Source organism: Cicer arietinum, chromosome 6 (genome assembly GCF_000331145.2).
Source record: "Cicer arietinum cultivar CDC Frontier isolate Library 1 chromosome 6, Cicar.CDCFrontier_v2.0, whole genome shotgun sequence".
Taxonomy (NCBI): Eukaryota; Viridiplantae; Streptophyta; class Magnoliopsida; order Fabales; family Fabaceae; genus Cicer; species Cicer arietinum.
Genome location: NC_021165.2, coordinates 15,383,146 through 15,403,624, shown reverse-complemented (window position 1 = coordinate 15,403,624; position 20,479 = coordinate 15,383,146). Strand labels below are relative to the sequence as shown.

Here is a 20,479-nt window from a genome sequence, read left to right as displayed (position 1 = left end):
TTAAAATATAAGGAAAGCACAATTTATAATAAAATATTTCCCTTTATTGAATAATTTATATTTTAATATATTAAATATTAAAATATTGTTTTTCAAAATTAAGGGGAATCTATTGTCACATCCTTCCAAATAAGTCCGTCTTGAATATATGTACCCCGAGTTTAAATCCACTGATTGTATGCATAAAAGAAAAATCCACAATTTATTAGATTTTGATATTTTCATGAAATCTGTTTTATTTGGAGGACCAATTTATTAACAAATTTTTATTTATTTATTTATTTATTTGGAGGTTCAAGGCGAAGTTTTTATGCTTGGGTCGGTGCTACCCGTGTCATGGCGTTTATAAAAACACTCGGTTACCTTTCTAACAAAATTAACATCTACTACAATTAGCTATTTACAAAAAGTATGGATTAAATAATTAGGGAAATTGTTTGTGTGTGTGTAAAAAGATAGAGAGAGGGAGAGGGACATGTTAAAATGTCACCAAATCATATTGGTAAAATGTCACATAAACTGATGAATGAAGCACAACTAACTACCATAACTAGGTAGGGTAAAAAGCAATTAGTTGAGTTTCTTTTTATAAAAAACTTTCTTCTTACAATTCTAAAATGCTTCAGGCCAAATATGAACTATATTCTTTATCACACTAAACATTTATTATGGAACCTAAACACAGTTGTTGGACTAAATTGCTACACCAAAAACTTTAGCAGCTTTGAATTTCACACGTCAAAGCATATTTACCAATAATAAACTTTTTTGAGTGCTCATCAAGTTATTATACAGTTATAGTTCAATCATTTTATCGTATTTTCACAGGACATAATATAAAAAGCTTTTTGCAACAGTTTGTCGCAGCACTTGTCGAACAGTTGCAATGTTAAAAAAACAATTGCAATTACAAACAAGAAACAAAAATCATGGTCTTTTAAAAACTCATAATAGACGACATTGGTCTTATATAGACATCAAATAGTAGTAACATACATGATACATCAATTGTAATACTAACAATGATAGCTTCTGAATAATAATTCACAGAAGATATGTTACAGGAAAAGGCAGAATAGAAAAACAACTTCCATATGCCATTAAATCCAAAGATACAATTAAAGTAATGGGACAGGAGCAGATTGTGCAAACCTCTTGTTAAGTAATTCAATCTGTACAAGGATATACATATTAGCTAGCTAAATACAAGTTTACCATCACAACTTCACCACCAACCCACAATAACAAAGGGTTGGATACTTTTGGTAGAAGTAGGAAGCAACAACTGCAACTCTACATATATAACATAAACTGAATTCTCCAAATCAGCTTCAAACTTTATATGACTAACTTCAAATTGAAAGGAAGTAACAACTATCCACCCAAGACAACAACAGCATACATTAAAATCAGTCTGTTGCAATCACTCACCTTATGTGAGAGTCGTATGTGTCAAAGAGGGAGTCTGGAACAATCAAAGGCAACTTGTCTATGTACATGAAAAGCCTTCTGAGATTCTCCCTTGTCACTGTTGCCATATCAACCACATCCCTTCTATCAGTATATACCCAGAGATCCCCTGAGTTCACTCTCTTCAGACTGTCACGGCAAAATGGGCACGACTGTGATATTGTTCGCCTGCAAAAACACACCAAATCAATTAAACTTCAACTGAACCAAAAACACACTTGGAACACATGCCGGGGGCATGAGACATCTGCTAAAATTTCATAACTTGGGATGATAATGGGAAAGCCAATACTGCAAATCTCTCTCTGTGAGTGTACAGTATTACCTTGGTTTGGTAAGAGGTTAATCTAATAACTCAACCCTCTAACTAGGTCATGCAGAAATATATCCAACATTTGTCTTCATACTGTGGAATAATTCCCACCAGACCCAAAATGTACATCAAATCTATGCAGATTTTTATGTCTGCCCTAATTCAAATTAAGAATCAGACACCAATTAGGGGTTTCACAACTGGTAAAATCAAATGGCATATCTTGGGTTTGAATCCTTGTGGTGATCGGTCATGGTTAGCTCATTTGTAAATACCATTATTGGCCTCAGCTGACTAGCTGATAGACAGATTAGGCAATTAGACAGACAATTGGGCAGACTTGGTTCATCAAGAACCTGGAAAGTAAACAACAAGCCTTTCAATTCATCAGAATGTATGACTCAGGTGGAACAATGATAAGCACAATCAGGGAACTAAGACCACATGCCTTTTTCCCCATCAATAGAAAATTGACATGCTGCATCCATCCTCCTAATAGACAGTGCATGATCGACCTCTTCAACCAATTATTCAATCAGATACAACTTTACGGCTGAACTATTCTCATTCACTTCCAATTAAAGCATTTAAACACAAATAAATCCATTGGAATTCCACAAAAAGCATCAACACAAATTTTCTTCAGTCACTACAACAATAAAATAGCATCTCACTAATCAAAACATATTTCATTTCTGTAAGTAAAGAAGTCTCTAGATTCTTGATGTTTGCACTTTCCTCACTATAAGAACAGTAATAGACTATATAAACGGGAAAAGAGCAATGATTTTTGCTAGAGTTTATCATTCAAAGAATCTGCATATGCAAGGAATGGAAACACATCAAATCCAAATAAAGGAAAGTTTAATCAATATATTAAGCCTAACCAACTCCAACAAGTCAAATAAGACTCATACGCTACTATCAAAATACATAACAGCTCAAGTACTAAACAGCCAAAAGCATTCAGGAGTCATACAAAATACATCCTTCTAGCAACTGCATATTCCCATTCTGGTAGCAATAAGGAAAGTGACAACTCATACCTCATATGCATGGTGCCAACAGCCTATTGGTGGAATTGCACCTGCAATCAAGCACGGGATTCTAAAACCAGTTCACTTACAGTGAGACTCACGATTACCACTACTTAATCCTCTAGCATAGCAATAGACATTCTAGTTTGCAAGGTTGTTAACAAATATGACCCAAACAAACTGAAAAACCCAAAACCTAGGGAACCCAAGCAAGCAGAATAATTAGATTTCACAATTATTGAAACATTGTAGTCATTTATTAGTGATCACAACAATAATGCATGAAATCAGCAAAAACTAATAAATAAATAAAAATCAAACACGTAGTACAAACAAACAAATGAAACAACCCCAAATCTTTTTCAGTTCTTGACATCTATAAGTCTACTCTTGACGGTGAAAGATAGGGAGTCTCAGACACGCGTGCACACACACAGAGACAGAGAGAGAAGGGGCAGGGAGTACCATTCTCGGTAACATTTAAGGCACATAGCATGATTGCAGTTGGGCAACACAATTTTACTATTCATCTCCATGCATATCCCACATTCATCTTCTCTTTCAATGTCTATGTCAGAAGATTGCCTATAGTCCTCGTCATCTCTTCTACGATACCTCTCCATGCATACAGCCTTTTGCTTTTTATCCTCAGTATCAGTGACACCCTTTCGAAGTTGCATCAAAGAGGGATAAATGACAGCTGCTCAAACCATAAATTCAATATATCATAAACCAACAAAAATTAAAACAGAAACAAACTTAATACTAAGATTAAGACAAAAGGGAAGATATACCATAGAATTCCCTTATACTTGCTTTTCTTTCATGGGTAGACATGGTGGTTGTTCCATCAACATATACCTACAGCACAGAGCAAAACTGTTCATCTTGTCTAAGTCTCTCATTTCAAAACCCTGGTTATAAAAAAAAATCAACAACACAAGTTACCTTATAAATTAAGATTCTTAACAATCCAAGAGCTCCAGCAAGATGACAATCTGTCCATTGAACGAAAAAGAGAAACAAGTGTGCAGCTGGACTGTATGACATTCTCATCTGAAGGCTTGCACCATCATAATCCCTAGGAAAATCTGACGCCCTACACATCCAAATGAAGCAATAAACAAACATACATATCTATAATTAATAAAGCAGCAACAATTGTGCAGTAAAATAAAGGTCCATAAATGATTAAAGAACAAAAATAGAAAGTATTCCGAAAGAGAAAAAAGGAACTAACAGAGTATTGGCGTGCTGGAGATCAGCTTCGAGGACTTTTAAGGAATCCTTAAAAGACTTGCGCATGGAACCCACATACATATCTCTCTCTAAGGATCACAGCAAAAATCAACGAAAGAAGAAGAACCCCGTGGTGAGCTATGGTTCTTCTGGCTCTGTATGAGAGAAGAGAGAAGAGAGAAGAGAGAAGAGAGAAGAGAGAAGAGAGAAGAGAGAAGAAAGAGTAAAGAGTGGTTGGATTCGTGTTTGTTTCTTCTATACTGTTTGTTCTTCAAAGCCAAGAGGGGAAGCTTTCAAGGACACGCGTACGCATTAATTTACACTCTTATTCTTCTTTCCAAGATAACAATCGTATTAAATCTTTTATTAATATTCTTTTTTCCACAAATGTCACAATTCACAAACAAACTTCTCATTTTTTAAATCGTAACAAACTCTAACTTCTACTTCTCGTTTCATTTTAATTGCTTAATTCATTCAATTTAATATATAAATAAATAAATTATTTAATTATTTTTATTAATTATCGTTAGTTCAAATTTTTGATTATTAGGATACAGTAAATATAAGGATATCAATAAAAATACAATTATTGTAAAATAATTAATAATTTGTTTCAGAGAAATGTAGGAAATGAAATATTTTAAAATGAGATGAATGGAATATTTGTAAAAATTAAAGAGATTTTATAAGAGTTAAGATTTTTTATTTTGCCAAATTACATAGTTTATTGTAATTTTGTCAAATTAAATGTGATATCAAACGTACATTAAATATTTATATGTGATTTAATGTGGTTTTGAAAAAAGTCAAAATATATATTGACTCAAAATTTGAACTAAATATAATTTAATTTTTGTTTATATTTGTATCAAAAGAGAGTATTTTATTTGTCTCATATTAAATATTTATTGTCTAAAATTAGATGTCTCTTCATATTATAAATCAATAAATTTAATATTAATTATTTTTCTATTTATAGTTAATATAAATATTTTTGTAAATGAAATAAATTTATTTCATTAAAATTAACACAACTAATTAATTATCTTTTTTATAATTCTTTAAAACTTAAATGAGACATTTATAATGAGACTAAGAAATAATAACAGATTTAATTGAAAGAGATAGACTTTTAGTGAACTACAATTTAAATTTAAATTTATATTTAGTGTCAAACATGTATCAAAATATAATTAACTATGATTTCATGGTGGGAACCTAGGAAAAAAAAGTAAAATATAAGAACTGATTATAAAATAAAAAAACAAAGTACGGAAAAATAATAATGCGCTAATATCTAATGCTCATAATGGTTGATTATTGCTAGAAATATATTGATCAATAATGAAATACAATATAATTTTTGTATTTTAATAATTTAATTATTATAAGAAATTAAAGAATTGACATATGTATATCTGAAATGAAATAATTGCTATGAAGATGGATATAAAAAAAAAAAGTGCAAAGCGATATATAATGGTTGGATTCATGTCAAAATTATTAATCTTGAAAGTAATTGTGTACCTTATTTATATGCATTCGAATAATTAAATATATTCGGTTAGTTTGCATGAAAAGCTCTTCACATCAAAATGCATCTTCCTTAAAAAAAAATGTTTTTAACAATTTTTATGGTTGGCCAATTGTGTAGAACACTTTTAAAAAAAATGCTTCTATTTTCATTTTTAACGAGTAGTGATACTTTCATCATCTCGTTGATGTAAATGGAAATGGGGACAGTGGAGAAATGGGATGGTAAAATAATTAATTAATGAATAAGACCTTTATCCAAATTTGCATGCTCTTTTTTCTTTCACTTTATTGGTTTGCCACTTCACCTTTTACGATTTTTAGTAGTTTTGGCTTCACACAAGCTTTGCGTTTGTGGGATATGAATCCTCTCTTTTCATTTCTCCATCATTCTCTCTTATTTCTTTTTCTATCTCTTTTTTACCCTTCAATTTTTTGTGTTACACTTTCTCTCTGCCGTGTCCCATATTGCGAATAATACACACCACAGAAGTTACAATGATTTGTAATGTACTTAATTAATCATTTTACATATTGAAATTATCACAAAAATAACTAGTACATTATCTTAACTATAACAGATACTATTTTTTAATGCCCTCATACAAGATCCATACAAGATCAACTATATGATACTAACAATAGATATTATACAGGGAGAAAATAGAAGATTAATAATGATATAAACACAAGTGATTAATGATGTATAAGTAAACCCTCATTTTTATTGTGTTACATGTCAGAGTTTGATTTTTGGGGTACTATTTTATTGTTTCCACATGGGGTTTTCATTATTATTCTCTCATTATATATATATATATATATATATATATAATATTTAATTTAAAATCTAGTAATTTAACACAGCCGGGTTATCGTGTGGGTAAAAAGGTTTAAAAAAAATTAAATATACATATCTATTTACGTATGAAGAATCAATCAAATAAAACAAAAATTAATTTGTATTTTGAGCACACTATCTCAAAAATTCAACCAAAGCAGGGGTTTTATTGGGTTGAGCACAAAAACAATTTTGAGGTGACACCTATCTCAAACTTAAGGTTAATTTAATTCTCATCTTAAGAATTCTATTTTAATTTTTTCAAGATTTAAAAATTGCATGAATTATTTGTTTTAAAAATTATTTTTAATATTATATTTTTTAAAACTAAAATAGTAAAATAGATAAATGATATTTTACTTCTCATTTTTCAGTTTTTATAATTCTCTAGTCAATTTAAAAAAAATATATATATATATTATCAAATAAGTTTTCTGTTTTTTTTTTCATCTCTATGCTTTTAGAAACAAATTTCTCAAACAAGTTTTTCTTTAATTCTATGTTTTAAAACAATTTTCTAAATCAAATTTGTAAAATAATCTTTAAAAATTTAAATATAAAAGTGTTTCAAACAGGTCCTACTAAATCAATATAAAAGTGTTTCAAACAATTTTTAATCTTCTCTCCTCTTTGTCTTTCCCCACTATCTTTCCTTCCACTTTCTTCTAAAAAAGACGTATTGTAATCATCCTTCAAATGTATTTATCTGATTGTACACATTAATAATTTATGTGTTTGCATATCTCAATCATCTTCTCTTAGTCTATAGATTCTCGACTTTAGAACATTTGATCATATCATATTAGGTATGATTTTTTATTATCTCTTTTTAAGATCTAATTATTTATCTTATGTACTATATATCTAGCTAATGGCGCCCAAACCCAAGCCCAACAGATTGGGACTAGTCGTCCGATACATTAGCTCTTTACATAAGCCAAATGTTTATGAATATTTGTCTTAATAATCTCAATCATTTATGACATCTAATGCCATTTTTCATTTCGCGTCTTATAGTTATACACCTAAACAAAGAGAGGTTGATGAACGAAAAATCTCATTTCTTTTCCATGATTACTTTCCATTTTGGTTATGGGGATATTGTTTTGATAAATTGCTATCTTATAATGACATGTCCTACTCTGTTATTGATGACAATGTACCTTGCTTTGTCATTTTTGCCAGTACCAATCTTCGTTGACTTTGTCTGATGTATTCGTGTCCACATATTTTGCTCATAGTCATTCTTTTGGCCTTGACAAACTCTCTCGTTGATCAATTAAATATATATTCATGGGATTATTGTAGGTCGTTATAAGGCTAATATTGTTGTTATTCTAATCTTCAATGTTATTTTATTTCAATTGGGTTACCAATTTGCTTCTTGAGTTACTTTATAGTCGTCCTAAATTTCTATACTATTTAGTCACTCTTGAGTATGTTCGACCAAAATGTGTTTATCTCGAACCCCTAGAAGGTCGATTATTTATGACATATCACTATCAAACATCACTTTCTTTGGTGCACATCAATTGTTCTAACTACTAAGGTCATGATGAACTACTCATTGACATAAACTTTAATATACTTAGTCTTTTCACCTAAAGTTGGTATTCTCGTTTTGTTTCCATAAAGGTATATTTCTTCTGGAATGAAACATAAACAAAATAGAAATTTGAAAAGTTGATGTATTTGGTCTAAAGTTTAGACAAGGTACATCAACTTTCTAAATATCAACTTTTGCTTTCTTCGTTTTGGTGAGACAATTAGTTGTCATCTCCATCAAGTTTTGAAAACTATTATTGAATTGGAAGAAAAAATTATTCTACAACCTTATGGCTCAATGGTCTATTTGGGGAAATTTGATGCTCTTGCTGGCGATTTTTCTATAACCTAAATACAATAACTAGATCCTTTGCCTATATCAAATGATGATAAAAGGAAGAAATTCAAAGTGGTCAAGAACACGATAATTATTGAACTTAAAGAAATAATGCATGTGGTTGCAGATGCCCTGAGAGAAAGAAATGCAACAATACTAGAAAGAAATAATATAATGAAAGAATATCATAACTTTGAGTTGCCTCCAATTTTGGAGGAATAAGCTTAGAATTTAATAAAGGATTGTTGATGTGACACAAATTCGTTGCCTAAGATATATTGCTCTGTCATGAAAGATGTTGACAAATTCCAAATTCAGAATAATTTTCCAAAGTCCAACTGAAGTACACAAAACAATGATTATACAAATATCTTGAAGTAGCTAAAATATCATTATAAGAGAGGTTGAATAGTGATATCTCTTTTTAAAATTTTCCTTTTAAATGAATATCCTTTATGTGGGGATAATAAATTAGTTTTAAAAGATAGATGTTTAGAACCGAAATAAGAATAGAACGAGATAAAATGAAGAGATAATAAGAGTTTAGTGAAGGACACATAGAGATTTATACTAGTTCACCTAAAATGGATTATGTCCAGTCATCACTCACTTGCGTGTATTTTCATTATGGCTCAAACATTTAGTTAGAACTTTTGTGTTTGATTATTTATGGAGTTTTCATGTTTATCGAGTTTCATGTTCATGGAATACTAATTGGTGTTTATTCGCATCATATGTGGGATTGTAATTTATGAAATGAATAGCTTAAAAATGATGAGATTATTGTAAGATTATTGAGATAAAACATGAATTAGTTTTACAATATTTATCCTTCTTTTGTGAATCTAACATATCTTTAATTATTATCTATTCTCTTTTGAATCAAACATCGATTTAATTTAGTTAAAATATGTCTCCTATTCTCATCGTCATCGAACAAATAAACCCTAAGTAAAATAGTGCAATAGTTAAACAAATTCGTGGTTTAATTTTTTTTTAAATTGTCAATAATATAAAAAAATAATGCTATGATGAACCACTTTCATAGATAGTCCACCATGAACTAGCATTTAAAAGTTATTTAAAATTGGCTAAATTGCAATTTTTGTCATTCTATTTTAGTAGAATTACGAAAATAGTCAATCCATTTTATTTCTCTCCAATTTTGATCATCCAAACTGAATTTTGATAAATTTTTTTTGATAAAATATCATTTTGTTTGCACTTATTTAAGCCACACCGTATCTCAAGATCTCGTGATGCAACAATTGTACCTGAAATCTATGATAATAAACGATGTGGTGTGACTTAAAAAAATGACACTTCATTAAGTTTTTGACCAAAATTCTGTTTAAGAGCTAAAACTGAGGAGAAATAAAATGAGAGATTACTTTCGTAATTCAGTTAAAATAGAAGAACTAAAACTACAATTAAACATTCAAAATTCTAAAAATTGTCAAAGAAACTCCTTACAAATATAAATTAACAATTATTCGCGTTTTTATTATTGAAATAATAAATTAATTAACGTCGGTTCAATAAATTTTATTTTGAAGAACAAATGTATATTTTTTTATTTTTATTGAATTATTATACATAAAATAATCATAACAATAAAGATCGATAAGATCATTAATTTATCTTTTTGTCAACCGTCTATAAAATTTTGATATCTTTTAAACATTAATTCAGTTTATACCATTTGCTAAAGTGGTCAACTATGGAATGAAATTTACTAATAAATATAAATAGTAGAGTAGAGAGAGAGACCTATAGAAAAGGCTTTAGCAAAAATATTACCGATGATAGAAATCTGTGGATGGCACAAACAGCCACAAGCACCCTAGTCAAAGGTTAGCGCAGTTTTCGACGATTAAGGAATGGAGATTACATTTACATGCTGACTCATGTCACTGTCATATGTTGCTGGCTATCTTCTGGATAATGCCTCGCCTTTATCTTTTATTTTATTTATTGTACTCCATCCAACAATAAAAATTAAGATTCTTTTACATAAAACATCATCCCATCCTTCTTTTTTACAATTCGATAAATAAAACATGAGTTATACACCAATTTTATACTATCCATAATTATCACTTTGGTTAGGTTAGTCCACTGATTTTAAAATACTTTTATAAAACGGTGTGATTTGACAAAATATAAATTTTTTATTAAACATCAATATAAAACTAATTTCTACTAATTAAGTGTGCATATCTTATTTTTGCTTATTTATTTTAAAAATATCTACCAATATAAAAATTGCTATTGTAATCTTGATATTTTTGGCTAGACACATCTTGTGTTTTGGTTTGTTAAGAAAAGAAATATATTCACTACTATAAGCATTTAGTTTTCACAACAACAAAAGATTATTATTATAAACCTATTAGTTATTTGTCTCATAATAGTAATTTGTTACCGATTTTAACTCCTTCTTCTTACTGGTTGTTAATTTGGATAAAAGTTCCAGCATAAGCATTACATGATCTCTCTCTCTCTACCTATATATATTTAGCCATAAATGACTCATTCTACCTATCACTATCCGTCTTCAAAGGATATCACTAAATCTCATTTTCTATCTGCAGCCATTGAGATTACTCATTTTTGGTAAATTATTTTATTTCATTCTATCTGTGTCCTTTTTTCTTCTCCACATTTAAAATGTGTATATTTGTTAATGTTCATGATTTTTCATAGTTTGAAAACTTATTAGAGTTTTGATGTACTATTTGCAGATAATTGCTTTATTAATATTGGTTCATTTCTTTGAGAAATTATATACACTTCTTAGAGAAGTTAAAAGAAATAAGAAAGTTGAGATATTTAAAGAGAATTTGGACCCTGCTATAGAGGCAAAAATGCTGGGAATTTTCAAGCAAAAGTTGGTTAATCCACCTCAAGAACTTAATAGTCCTGCTTCTTTGGAATCATCCAAAAACTCTAAAGTTCCTGATGAAATTCTTCATGATTTCATATCATGCAATCCATCCAATGCTTTCTCCATTAACTTTGGAAATGATGGTATTCTTGCTTATTCCCCTTCAAACAATACCTCCAAACATCAGGGGTATGTAACAATGAGAATTAATGATTTGGATCTCTCAAATTTCACAATTGAATTATAAGGTTTAGATATGTTTATTTCTTACAAATATACTATTTTTTTTTCTTTTAGTTGTTAATGTAATTTCTTTTTTCATTTTTATCCTTGCAAATATACTACTTTTATTTTTGCCATTGTTATTTTATTTTAATCATGAAATATTTATTCATATGTAATTGACCGATGTCCAATATAATATTTATTTTAGTCCTTATGTAGTTCACATTAGAGGGATTAAAATCAAATGTTATGTATATTATCATAACAATTCCAACATAAATATTTCAAAAACAAAAGCAAAAGGATAGTATATTTTCAAAGACTAAATACTAAAGATGGTATATTTGTTGGACCAAAAATATATTTAAACTAATTTATAAATTGTATTTAAGTGCAAAAATGTATGTGTATTGAGTTATGTATTTTGTCTCAAGAAAAAAATGTGTCATGCAGGTTGTTTTGTGGTTTGGATAACATATATTGTGCATTCATGGGTAGCCTGGACAACCTAAGCATGCTGATAAAGCAATATGGGCTATCAAAGGGAACCAATGAGGCCAATTTCATCATTGAAGCTTATAGGACACTTCGTGACAGGGGTCCATATCCTGTTGATCAGGTCCTCAAAGAACTTGATGGTAGTTTTGGATTTGTGATCTATGATAACAAGGATGGAACAGTTTTTTTTGCATCAGTAAGACCCTTTTTAAATCACTTTAATTATATCTTCATTTTCTAGTATGGAAAGGAAATATACAATATCTTATAATGTGAATGGTGTTATCAATAATTAAGCTCTTATAATGATAGTATTAATATCTCACATCACATGTTGCTTATGTTTGAGCAGGATTGTAATGGAAAAATTGGGCTTTTCTGGGGTATTGCAGCTGATGGTTCTGTTGTTATTTCTGAGAAGTTGGAGCTTATTAAAGCAAGTTGTGCTAAGTCATTTGCACCATTCCCTACAGGTATATAGATTTGGCTAACCAACATTTTATAACTTAATTTTAAGAAATTAAGGATGTCATCTATTATCATTACTAAAATCTTGAGACTTTTATTCTAAAATCATCATTTAAACTATAAATTTTCTTATCAAATGAAACTAGTTCAATTGTGAGATTAATTAAGATCCCATCATTACGTTGGTCCGAGTGGATCTAGACTCGATCGCTTAAGCATCGACAAAGTTGATAAATACTTCACATGCTTAAAATTAAAATTGAATTCTAGAAGCATAGGAAGTAAATATATATGTAAAGGATTATGTTTTATTTGGAATTTAATTTAATGAATGAAATGAAAATGCAGGGTGCCTGTTTCATAGTGAGCATGGTCTAATGAGTTATGAACATCCAATGAAGAAGTTGAAGCCAATACCAAGGATTGATAGTGAGGGAGTTATGTGTGGGGCCGACTTCTTTGTTGACTCCCAATCTAGGAAGTCAATGATGCCACGTGTTGGAAGTGAAGCTAATTGGGTCAATTGGGGTTCATGATCCAATCGGTGACATAATTTAAAGGGGGCAATCCTTTGTTATTAGTTCTTTTGGGATTTTTTTTTTCCTCTTCCCTTTTTCTGTTAGCTTCTTTGATTACCTTGTTGTATATGTTACTGATTGGCAGTTGAATAGGACCTTGGTCATTTGCTACATTAATAACAAGAAGTTTAAGTTTTATAATTTTGTTTTGGTATTATGTTGTTCTAAATTTTACCCTCCCTATTTCAATTTGACTTGTTTTATAAGAGTTTTGTACTTAGACTGTTGAGTTTTAATGTTATGAATGAATGAGAGTGCTGTAGAGGAGTTGGGGGGATTTCAATAGATTGAAATGTAAATGAGTGCAATCATAATCAAGACTGGCATTGTCAGTCAGGAAATCAGGATCACTGGTGTCAACAAAACTAAGTGGTTATCAAGACATTGTATTTGGGTTGTAGGTATTTTGGATTGTTTCTGTTCAAGAGCGGCTGTGCCGATGCTGAAGGCAGAGGTAGTTGGATTGGGACCAGTGTTGCAGGGGTCAGCTGTGAGGGGTGGAGCTTAACAGATATCCTACAATCTGCTGCAGCTTGGTCGTGATAGTGACAGCAGGAAGGTAGTGTGTTGATGATGTAAAATATTTTCAATTCATTGCAGGGTTGGAATTATATACGGGAAGGGGTGTTTTTCATTATTTTTGTCCACACTGATGCTAGGATACAGGTTTTCCAACTCTCAACACTTAATTAATCACCAGGACAGGGGTGATATTTGGACCGTGTCTTCCAATTGGTAATATAGGCACTGGCAGATCTGGGTTTGCTTTTCGGTATCAGCAGGGGTATACCTAATGGAGCATACCATTTTGTTATAATCCAATTAGGTAGCTAGTCCCTTAATTCTTTCCCCCTGATATTGCAGAGACTAAAAGATGCTAGAGGGTGTTGGGTTTGGATAGGGAGGTCTGGGGAATAATACATCGCAGACAACTGTTTTTAGTGACGATGCAGCTTGGGAAGGGTCTGTTTTTAGCACAACTTGTGCTTAACTTCCTTCTCTAGTTGTTATAAAGTTTTGCCTTTTGAAAAAAACTAATAGTTTGCAAATAGCATCATAGCTCATCATTTCCATAGAACACCATCATAAATTGATAAATTTTTTATGATAAAATTCACAGGACTATAGCATCATTATCATAGTTGACTATTTACTACAATATGAGAAACTGTGATGTAAACCTTTCTATAGAGGAATGGCGATTAAACTGTTGCAGATATATATTGTAATAAAAGATTGATTTTTACTGCTTGATGGCAATCAAAACAACCGTGCCCCTTGAAACAATAAAAGCAAGAACTTTGCTTCTTACAACATGTAATCAACCACTCAATACTCCACAATTAAGTTACAGATGTTTGCAGACATTCCAATAAGGCTTTGTGATCATGTAGGATTCATTGGCCCTGACTTGGAAGAGAAACTGAGCCTAGAAGTATCAAAGCTACCAATTAGGGACTTGGCCGATCTGATTAGGCGCATCAATGATACAGAACACGACCTGCAAAGTTCAGCAGATCAACCTTTTGAAAATATGGCACTGTGAACCACACTTCTGACCAAACTGGTTGCTGCGGTCACACTTTTAATCTATGTCCACAAAAATCTGCAACAACACGGGAAATTAGAATGTCATCCAACTTTTGGGTTTGAAGGGCAAAGGCAATGGACCATCAAACGTTCTTAGAATAATTGATCATAAACAAAAATCAAACGGCTCATGGAACATAACCAACCCACACAACCAACCTCTAAATCAGGAAGTGGGTCATAAGATTTCACCTCCCTTGTATCAAACACTGTAATGCCCGTTATTCTCTGAATTCCAGGTTTAGTAGCTATGAGATTCTGCATAGGTCATGACATTGTCAACAGTATTAAACAAAAGACAATATGATTCTAAGGAGATGTGAGATGTAACCCATGCAATGCACTGAATTGTGATTAGGAGCAGTTTTTCTTTAAATCGTTGTCCTCCTACTACTGTGTGTTTTTTTATTAGTTATTATATCCTGTAAATGAGGCCTAAAAAGATAAATCATTATTAATCAATAGCAAGAAATCATAATGATTGAAACGAATATTGGATAGGGATAGTTTTATTTAATTTAAATCTCAACAAGATAGATATATCCTAGATACTGATCTCAGAAATTATCATCCAAATTCCAAAGGGCTGTCGCAACGGATACAGATGACCAAAGCACTCAAAAACAGAATGAAAATGATTGCAGACTATTTAAGGCCATAGGAGTCTGCAGACCCCTTACCTTACTATTTCCCACTTAGAAATTCCGCGCACCCTTCCGTTATGTTTCCTTCATTAATCTCTTTGTTAACCAAAGGTTTTCCCTAACTAATCCCGTCCCACCTGCTAAGTGTGCAGGGGGTTATTTAGACCCCTATGCGGATTCTTTCTCATGTTTTCCACACTTATTACACGAAGCTCGATCCCTCAACTTTCCACACTAATACCAAGTAATATTGATCTAATATCAGGAATTCCAGAAGAAGTACATCCGTGATTTTATAATTTAGAAGTGCTCCATTATCAATAATAATGGCTGAATCCCCTACGGCCTTCCTCATTGATAAACTTATATAGATGCATTATTTGTTGCATCAGAATCCAAATGACCCGAGTTATAAATGAAGTGAAAAGATAACACAGTTGATAATTACTAATCCACAACAAGTAGCCAACATGATAAGCTAAAAGTGATTTAGTAGAAAAACATTATCAAAAGAAACCTGAATAGAATAAATGGAAGTTTTTAGGCTAGAAACTGACCAAATGTTATGTAATATGATTTCAAAATTTCAATACCACTACCACAATTACAGGTATCTGATATAAGAGCGGAATTCTTTAAATTCATACCAGGTGGAAATTACTGGATCCTAAAGCCTCAATCTGTGATAAAACCTGTGCATAGATTTCAACATCACATGTTAGAGTTAATTGCAAGAAAAATTCAAGTAATAAGATTGCACATAATGGCAATATCTAAACTCCAGTCCAAACACAAATTATGATAAAAAGACACCGTGTATCAGAGGGAAAAAGTTATACTCTGGACAATCAAAGGAAGAGCCGATCTACACAAAATGCATTACCATTGATTGAAGGCCATTAATCATAATAACCTTCTCCCCAGATGAACTATTTTGGGATAAGTTAACTTCAAACGGGCCCAGCTCTCTATCTGTCAGGTTTGTAAGATTCAGTTTTAGCTGCAAAGAACAAGCAATCAACTTCAGCTTCCATATTTATAATTTCTTTTCTTAGTACACCGAATTTGAGGATCAAAAGTAGAACATGATTAAATGATTCCTGTACTCTAAGATGGTGAGTAAATTCTACCAAGAGCTATTACATAGAATGAAAAATGATCCGCGGCCCAAAACCTAGAATACCTAAGATGCACTTTTCTGGTTTATAATGTGTAGACCATTGGATCATAAATTACCGTGAACGGTCTTTGAAGGTTAATGATAGATGGAACTTCTACAACTTGCAACTCAATATCTTTCTTTGTTGTCGGCTGCAAAGAAACATTTCCAGACAAAATACTGGTGTATGAGAACTAAATATTCACGATTTAGAAAACTGAAGGCCATGTTACAAGCATTAAATTTTAATTAATAAGTTAATGTGCATCGAACAGGATTTGAATATTAAACATGTAATCAGCTTTATTGTTTTGAAAGTGAAGGGGAAAAATGAAATACATCATACTAGATTCAGATGAATGTTGTGCACATACAAAGAAGCCTGGCCATCAACTTGGTTATTGTTTACTCATATTTAACAAGGTTACAACACAGCAGATAATTAATTCATTTATTTATGGATCATCATTGTAGAAGAAAAAATACTTACAGTCCCCAATATCTGCTGGGTCTGCAGGCGACCGGGTTCACCCAAATTTGTTCGCCATGTTATCTGGAGTTTTCCAAGAACGTTACTTCCCTCAACTTTAGTTTGATCAGAATCACCCAATGACGATTTCAATTGATAGAGATAGTTGTAAATTCCTCCACCAGATCTTATTAATACTGGCGGCTTAAATGTCTCCCTGAATTTAATATAATATATAATCAACAATAACAACAACAACAACAACAATAATAATAATAAAACATATTTAACTGAGATGAGCCAACATATAGATGCACAGAAAGGCCAAACCATAGTATTTGTTTATTTTATAATGTTAAACTCCAAAAAAATACATAGCACTGACCTTGTAGGACTATCTTTCTCAGAATGATGCCCATCACCTTTAAGTATTGTTGCACTATAATGCTGAGCAGGTTCAAAATCAACTTGGTCCATGAAAAGGTTTGATTTGGTATGGTTTTCAATACAAGCTTCCAAAAAGGTAGTTTCCTGAGACACATCAAGGAGATAAATTGATGCACAACTGTAGTCTGTAGGTAGGGGTGGGCACTTCAATTTACAGAGCTGACATAATTTCCTTAAAGCCTTAAAAATTGAAGATTAAAACATGGCATTTTCAAACCAGAATACTGATATCAGACAACCTCATAAACATGTTCGTCTAAAGTTGGGCCTTAATGTGTCAAAGTTTGTTCTGGAAAAATAAAAGGGAAGGGTGGCTAATCAATACTTTAAGGAATGAAGGTTAAAGAAATTAGGGGAGGTTCAGTTTGTTTGTATTTTCAATTTTAGTTGCTATTTAGTTGTTGTTAATCTCAAAGTATCATGTTATATTAATTTTATCTCTAGTTTTCAACTTTTTCCCAAGGAAATAGTGAGAAAGAAGGAAACATTGTTTTGACCATTTCCTCCACAAAAATTTGGAGCTAGGAAGCAGAATGAAAACAGTGACATGATAGTAATCAAGGGATACTATTCTGAGAAATATCAACCGAAAATGAAAACAAAAACTAAACCAAACCAGACACCCTGTTAGATAGTATTTTGATTGTTTAAGAGAGGTTGTTAAAAAAAGTGATGAGTAGATATCAGTCCGACATTGAGGACTGGAGCTGTGACAACCCAAATGTGTTTGACACCACAATAAAAGGAAAGTTGGAGAAAATAAAATGGTGTAACATTGCTTAAGTCCAGCAAAATGTACTACAACATCGAATACGAGTGCACTATCTTCACCTTAAGACCACCATGTCTGTCTGGGAAAAGAAATTACACTTACAACTGTATAGTAGTATATTCAAATCATCAACATACCTTGATAACACGGACCTGCAAAAAAGAATTCAGCAAGCAAGCACATGAGTCATGTAAATGCAGAAAGAAAAATTTGAGAGCATTCAATAACCCAGTTACTGTATAATAGTTTTATTCAAATTCACTCTTAATATCATTAACAAAAGAAAGAGATTAATACCTTCGTCCGAACAGAAAGTGGATTAGCAACGATGAACTTGAAAAATTGGGGAAGATATTTACGCTCACCATCACCATCGTTGTACAATGCAGTGCAAACCAGCCTAAAGGAGGACATGTGGTGAGTCAAATTAATTAAAAAAAAACAATAGAAAGAAGCATAGCATATGCAAACAATATTGCATGCAAAATATGCAGATAGTAGCAGAAGGACATTGTTGAGTTAGATAGAACTCACGTGTGAGGTCCAAGCTCTTTGACATCATGTTCCACAATAAAATCATAACGGCCACCAGCTCGTATAGTCTCCACTGGTGATTTTGATGTATCTAAAAGAAGTATTCTCTGTTTCTCTGTTTGGATTTCAGCCTGGCAGTTACAAAGTTTTAAATAATGAAGTGCATAAAAATTTCAAAGGAATGAAATCTACAAAGAGTAAAGGGGACCCGCACATCCTGTGTAAACTAGTTTAACTCCGACGTCCAATGAATCTAACATTTTGCAGTTACTTTTGAATTGCAGTTACAAAATGGACTTCTTCAGCAAAATCACGAGTTATTATTGAATGTTGGTGTAAATCACCATTAAACTCAATATACAAATTCAGTACTCCGATCTCACTATTATGAATAAAATTGCATATGTATTTTGTTGAGCATAAAAGAAACTACTTATACTTATCTATTTATGGAACACATTAAAAGAAAGTGAAACCAGTGAATAGAAAAGTTTATAATGCTGCAAGTAAAAAAGAATGTAATTGAGGTTGTTAGAAAGAGAATTGACCTTGATAATAACTTCTCTGACTTCAAAATTGGAGCTGTTGTTTATACTTATATAGCTACAGAATGTCTCTCCCAAGTAAATGGCCCTGCAACACGCGAATTTGAAATTCAAAAACAATAATAATAATAATAATTAAAGAAATAGGTAACTGAATATGAAGAGAGAGAACGGGACCCGAAGGACTGAGGGAGAACGAGGAGGCCAGAGAGACCCATGGAATCGGAGAAGTGATGAAGGAGGAAGCGGTTGCGATAATTGGGATCCGAATCGGGGGCGATAAGGTCGGCAGGGGAGGGGGCGGAGGGATCATCGAAGATGTCTTCGCCGACGAAGAGGTCGTCGGGGTCGAGACGAAGGGGAGGGTCGACGTTGAAGGAAGGACGGCATAGTCTCATAACACGAAACGCAACCGAATGAGAACCTGAAGATCCTCCTCCTTGACTCATCTTCTTCTTCTTCCAAATTCAAATTCAAATTCAAATCCAAATGCAAATACAAATGCTTCACATCAAGAAACAACAGCACCCTAGATCGCTTCCAATCTGTCTCTGTGTCTTCAACGAAATAAATAAACTCCTTTGGCACAACAGTCTAAATTAAACTAAGTTAAAAATGCAGTACACTTTCCTTTGCGCACAAAAATGTGCATCTAGTGTTGTCTTTCCAAAGGATGAATTTGTTTTATCACGTTTGTACACTCAAACGCAATTCGAACCTTCCAAGAACAATATCCACTGTTGGTTTTAGAGGACCATAATATGATTGTTAACGATTTTAGCTCTTTTATAAAAAAATGAAAAATTAATCAAGTGAGGAAATTAACAGTTAATATATTAAAGTGAGATAATTTGTCGTAAAAAAAAACTAAAACAGTTTACTTATATTTATTTTTACAAGTTATTTTTGTATAAATAAATTTATAAAAAAATTGATACATGACCACGAGGTCATAAATTCAAACTAAACAATATTAATATTTACTAGTTAAGTTTAATTTTACAAATATTTATTTTATACGTTGATTATATCTTTTATTTACAAACATACATTTTCATAATAGATAATACATTATTATACGTTCAATTTTATGAAAGGTATATTTGTTATATGTTGTATTGAACTTATTCAACAAAATAGTTGAGGTACAATCAATGATAAAAGCTAACTTTATTACCTCGAATTCAAATTCCTTTAAATATTTATAAAATTAGCCATCAATTTCATTTCATTTTATTTTTTTAAAACATTCAATAAAGTATGGAGTATTTTTTTAAAAATTTAACATTATATTAAGAATTATTAAGCGGCGGAAGAATCTTAGTAAGAGTTACTTTAAGTTACC

At 31.5% G+C, this 20,479-nt stretch overlaps 3 protein-coding genes across 7 annotated transcripts; 1 reads left to right on the top strand and 2 right to left on the bottom strand.

Annotated features, from left to right (window-relative positions):
• Positions 1-930: 930 nt before the first annotated feature.
• Positions 931-4,382, bottom strand: LOC101502576 (E3 ubiquitin-protein ligase AIRP2-like). 2 transcript variants are annotated; one of them, XM_012717151.3, is made up of 6 exons: positions 4,061-4,382; positions 3,769-3,919; positions 3,615-3,681; positions 3,286-3,520; positions 2,830-2,870; positions 1,501-1,638 (listed from the first exon to the last, which is right to left on the bottom strand). In XM_012717151.3, exons 1-5 carry the CDS (start codon positions 4,138-4,140, stop codon positions 2,831-2,833), a joined length of 573 nt encoding a protein of 190 aa, XP_012572605.1. In that variant the 5' UTR covers positions 4,141-4,382; the 3' UTR covers positions 1,501-1,638; position 2,830. The 2 variants fall into 2 exon arrangements, with proteins under 2 accessions (XP_004505044.1, XP_012572605.1); XM_004504987.4 differs by lacking the exon at positions 2,830-2,870 and having other exon boundaries at positions 931-1,638; positions 4,061-4,375.
• A 6,392-nt stretch (positions 4,383-10,774) lies between these two features.
• Positions 10,775-13,115, top strand: LOC101501833 (stem-specific protein TSJT1-like). Of its 3 annotated transcripts, none has more exons than XM_004504985.3 (5): positions 10,775-10,934; positions 11,063-11,394; positions 11,884-12,124; positions 12,281-12,401; positions 12,745-13,115. In XM_004504985.3, exons 2-5 carry the CDS (start codon positions 11,186-11,188, stop codon positions 12,930-12,932), a joined length of 759 nt encoding a protein of 252 aa, XP_004505042.1. In that variant the 5' UTR covers positions 10,775-10,934; positions 11,063-11,185; the 3' UTR covers positions 12,933-13,115. The 3 variants fall into 3 exon arrangements, with proteins under 3 accessions (XP_004505042.1, XP_004505043.1, XP_012572522.1); XM_012717068.3 differs by having other exon boundaries at positions 10,831-10,911; XM_004504986.4 differs by lacking the exon at positions 11,063-11,394 and having other exon boundaries at positions 10,806-10,934.
• Positions 13,116-14,197: 1,082 nt separating this feature from the next.
• LOC101501517 (uncharacterized) lies at positions 14,198-19,891 on the bottom strand. 2 transcript variants are annotated; one of them, XM_004504983.4, is made up of 12 exons: positions 19,312-19,889; positions 19,138-19,222; positions 18,590-18,720; positions 18,353-18,455; positions 18,193-18,207; positions 17,222-17,367; positions 16,858-17,053; positions 16,445-16,519; positions 16,092-16,208; positions 15,856-15,900; positions 14,724-14,822; positions 14,198-14,580 (listed from the first exon to the last, which is right to left on the bottom strand). In XM_004504983.4, exons 1-12 carry the CDS (start codon positions 19,581-19,583, stop codon positions 14,560-14,562), a joined length of 1,305 nt encoding a protein of 434 aa, XP_004505040.1. In that variant the 5' UTR covers positions 19,584-19,889; the 3' UTR covers positions 14,198-14,559. The 2 variants fall into 2 exon arrangements, with proteins under 2 accessions (XP_004505040.1, XP_073225987.1); XM_073369886.1 differs by lacking the exon at positions 16,445-16,519 and having other exon boundaries at positions 19,312-19,891.
• Between the last annotated feature and the right edge of the window lie 588 nt (positions 19,892-20,479).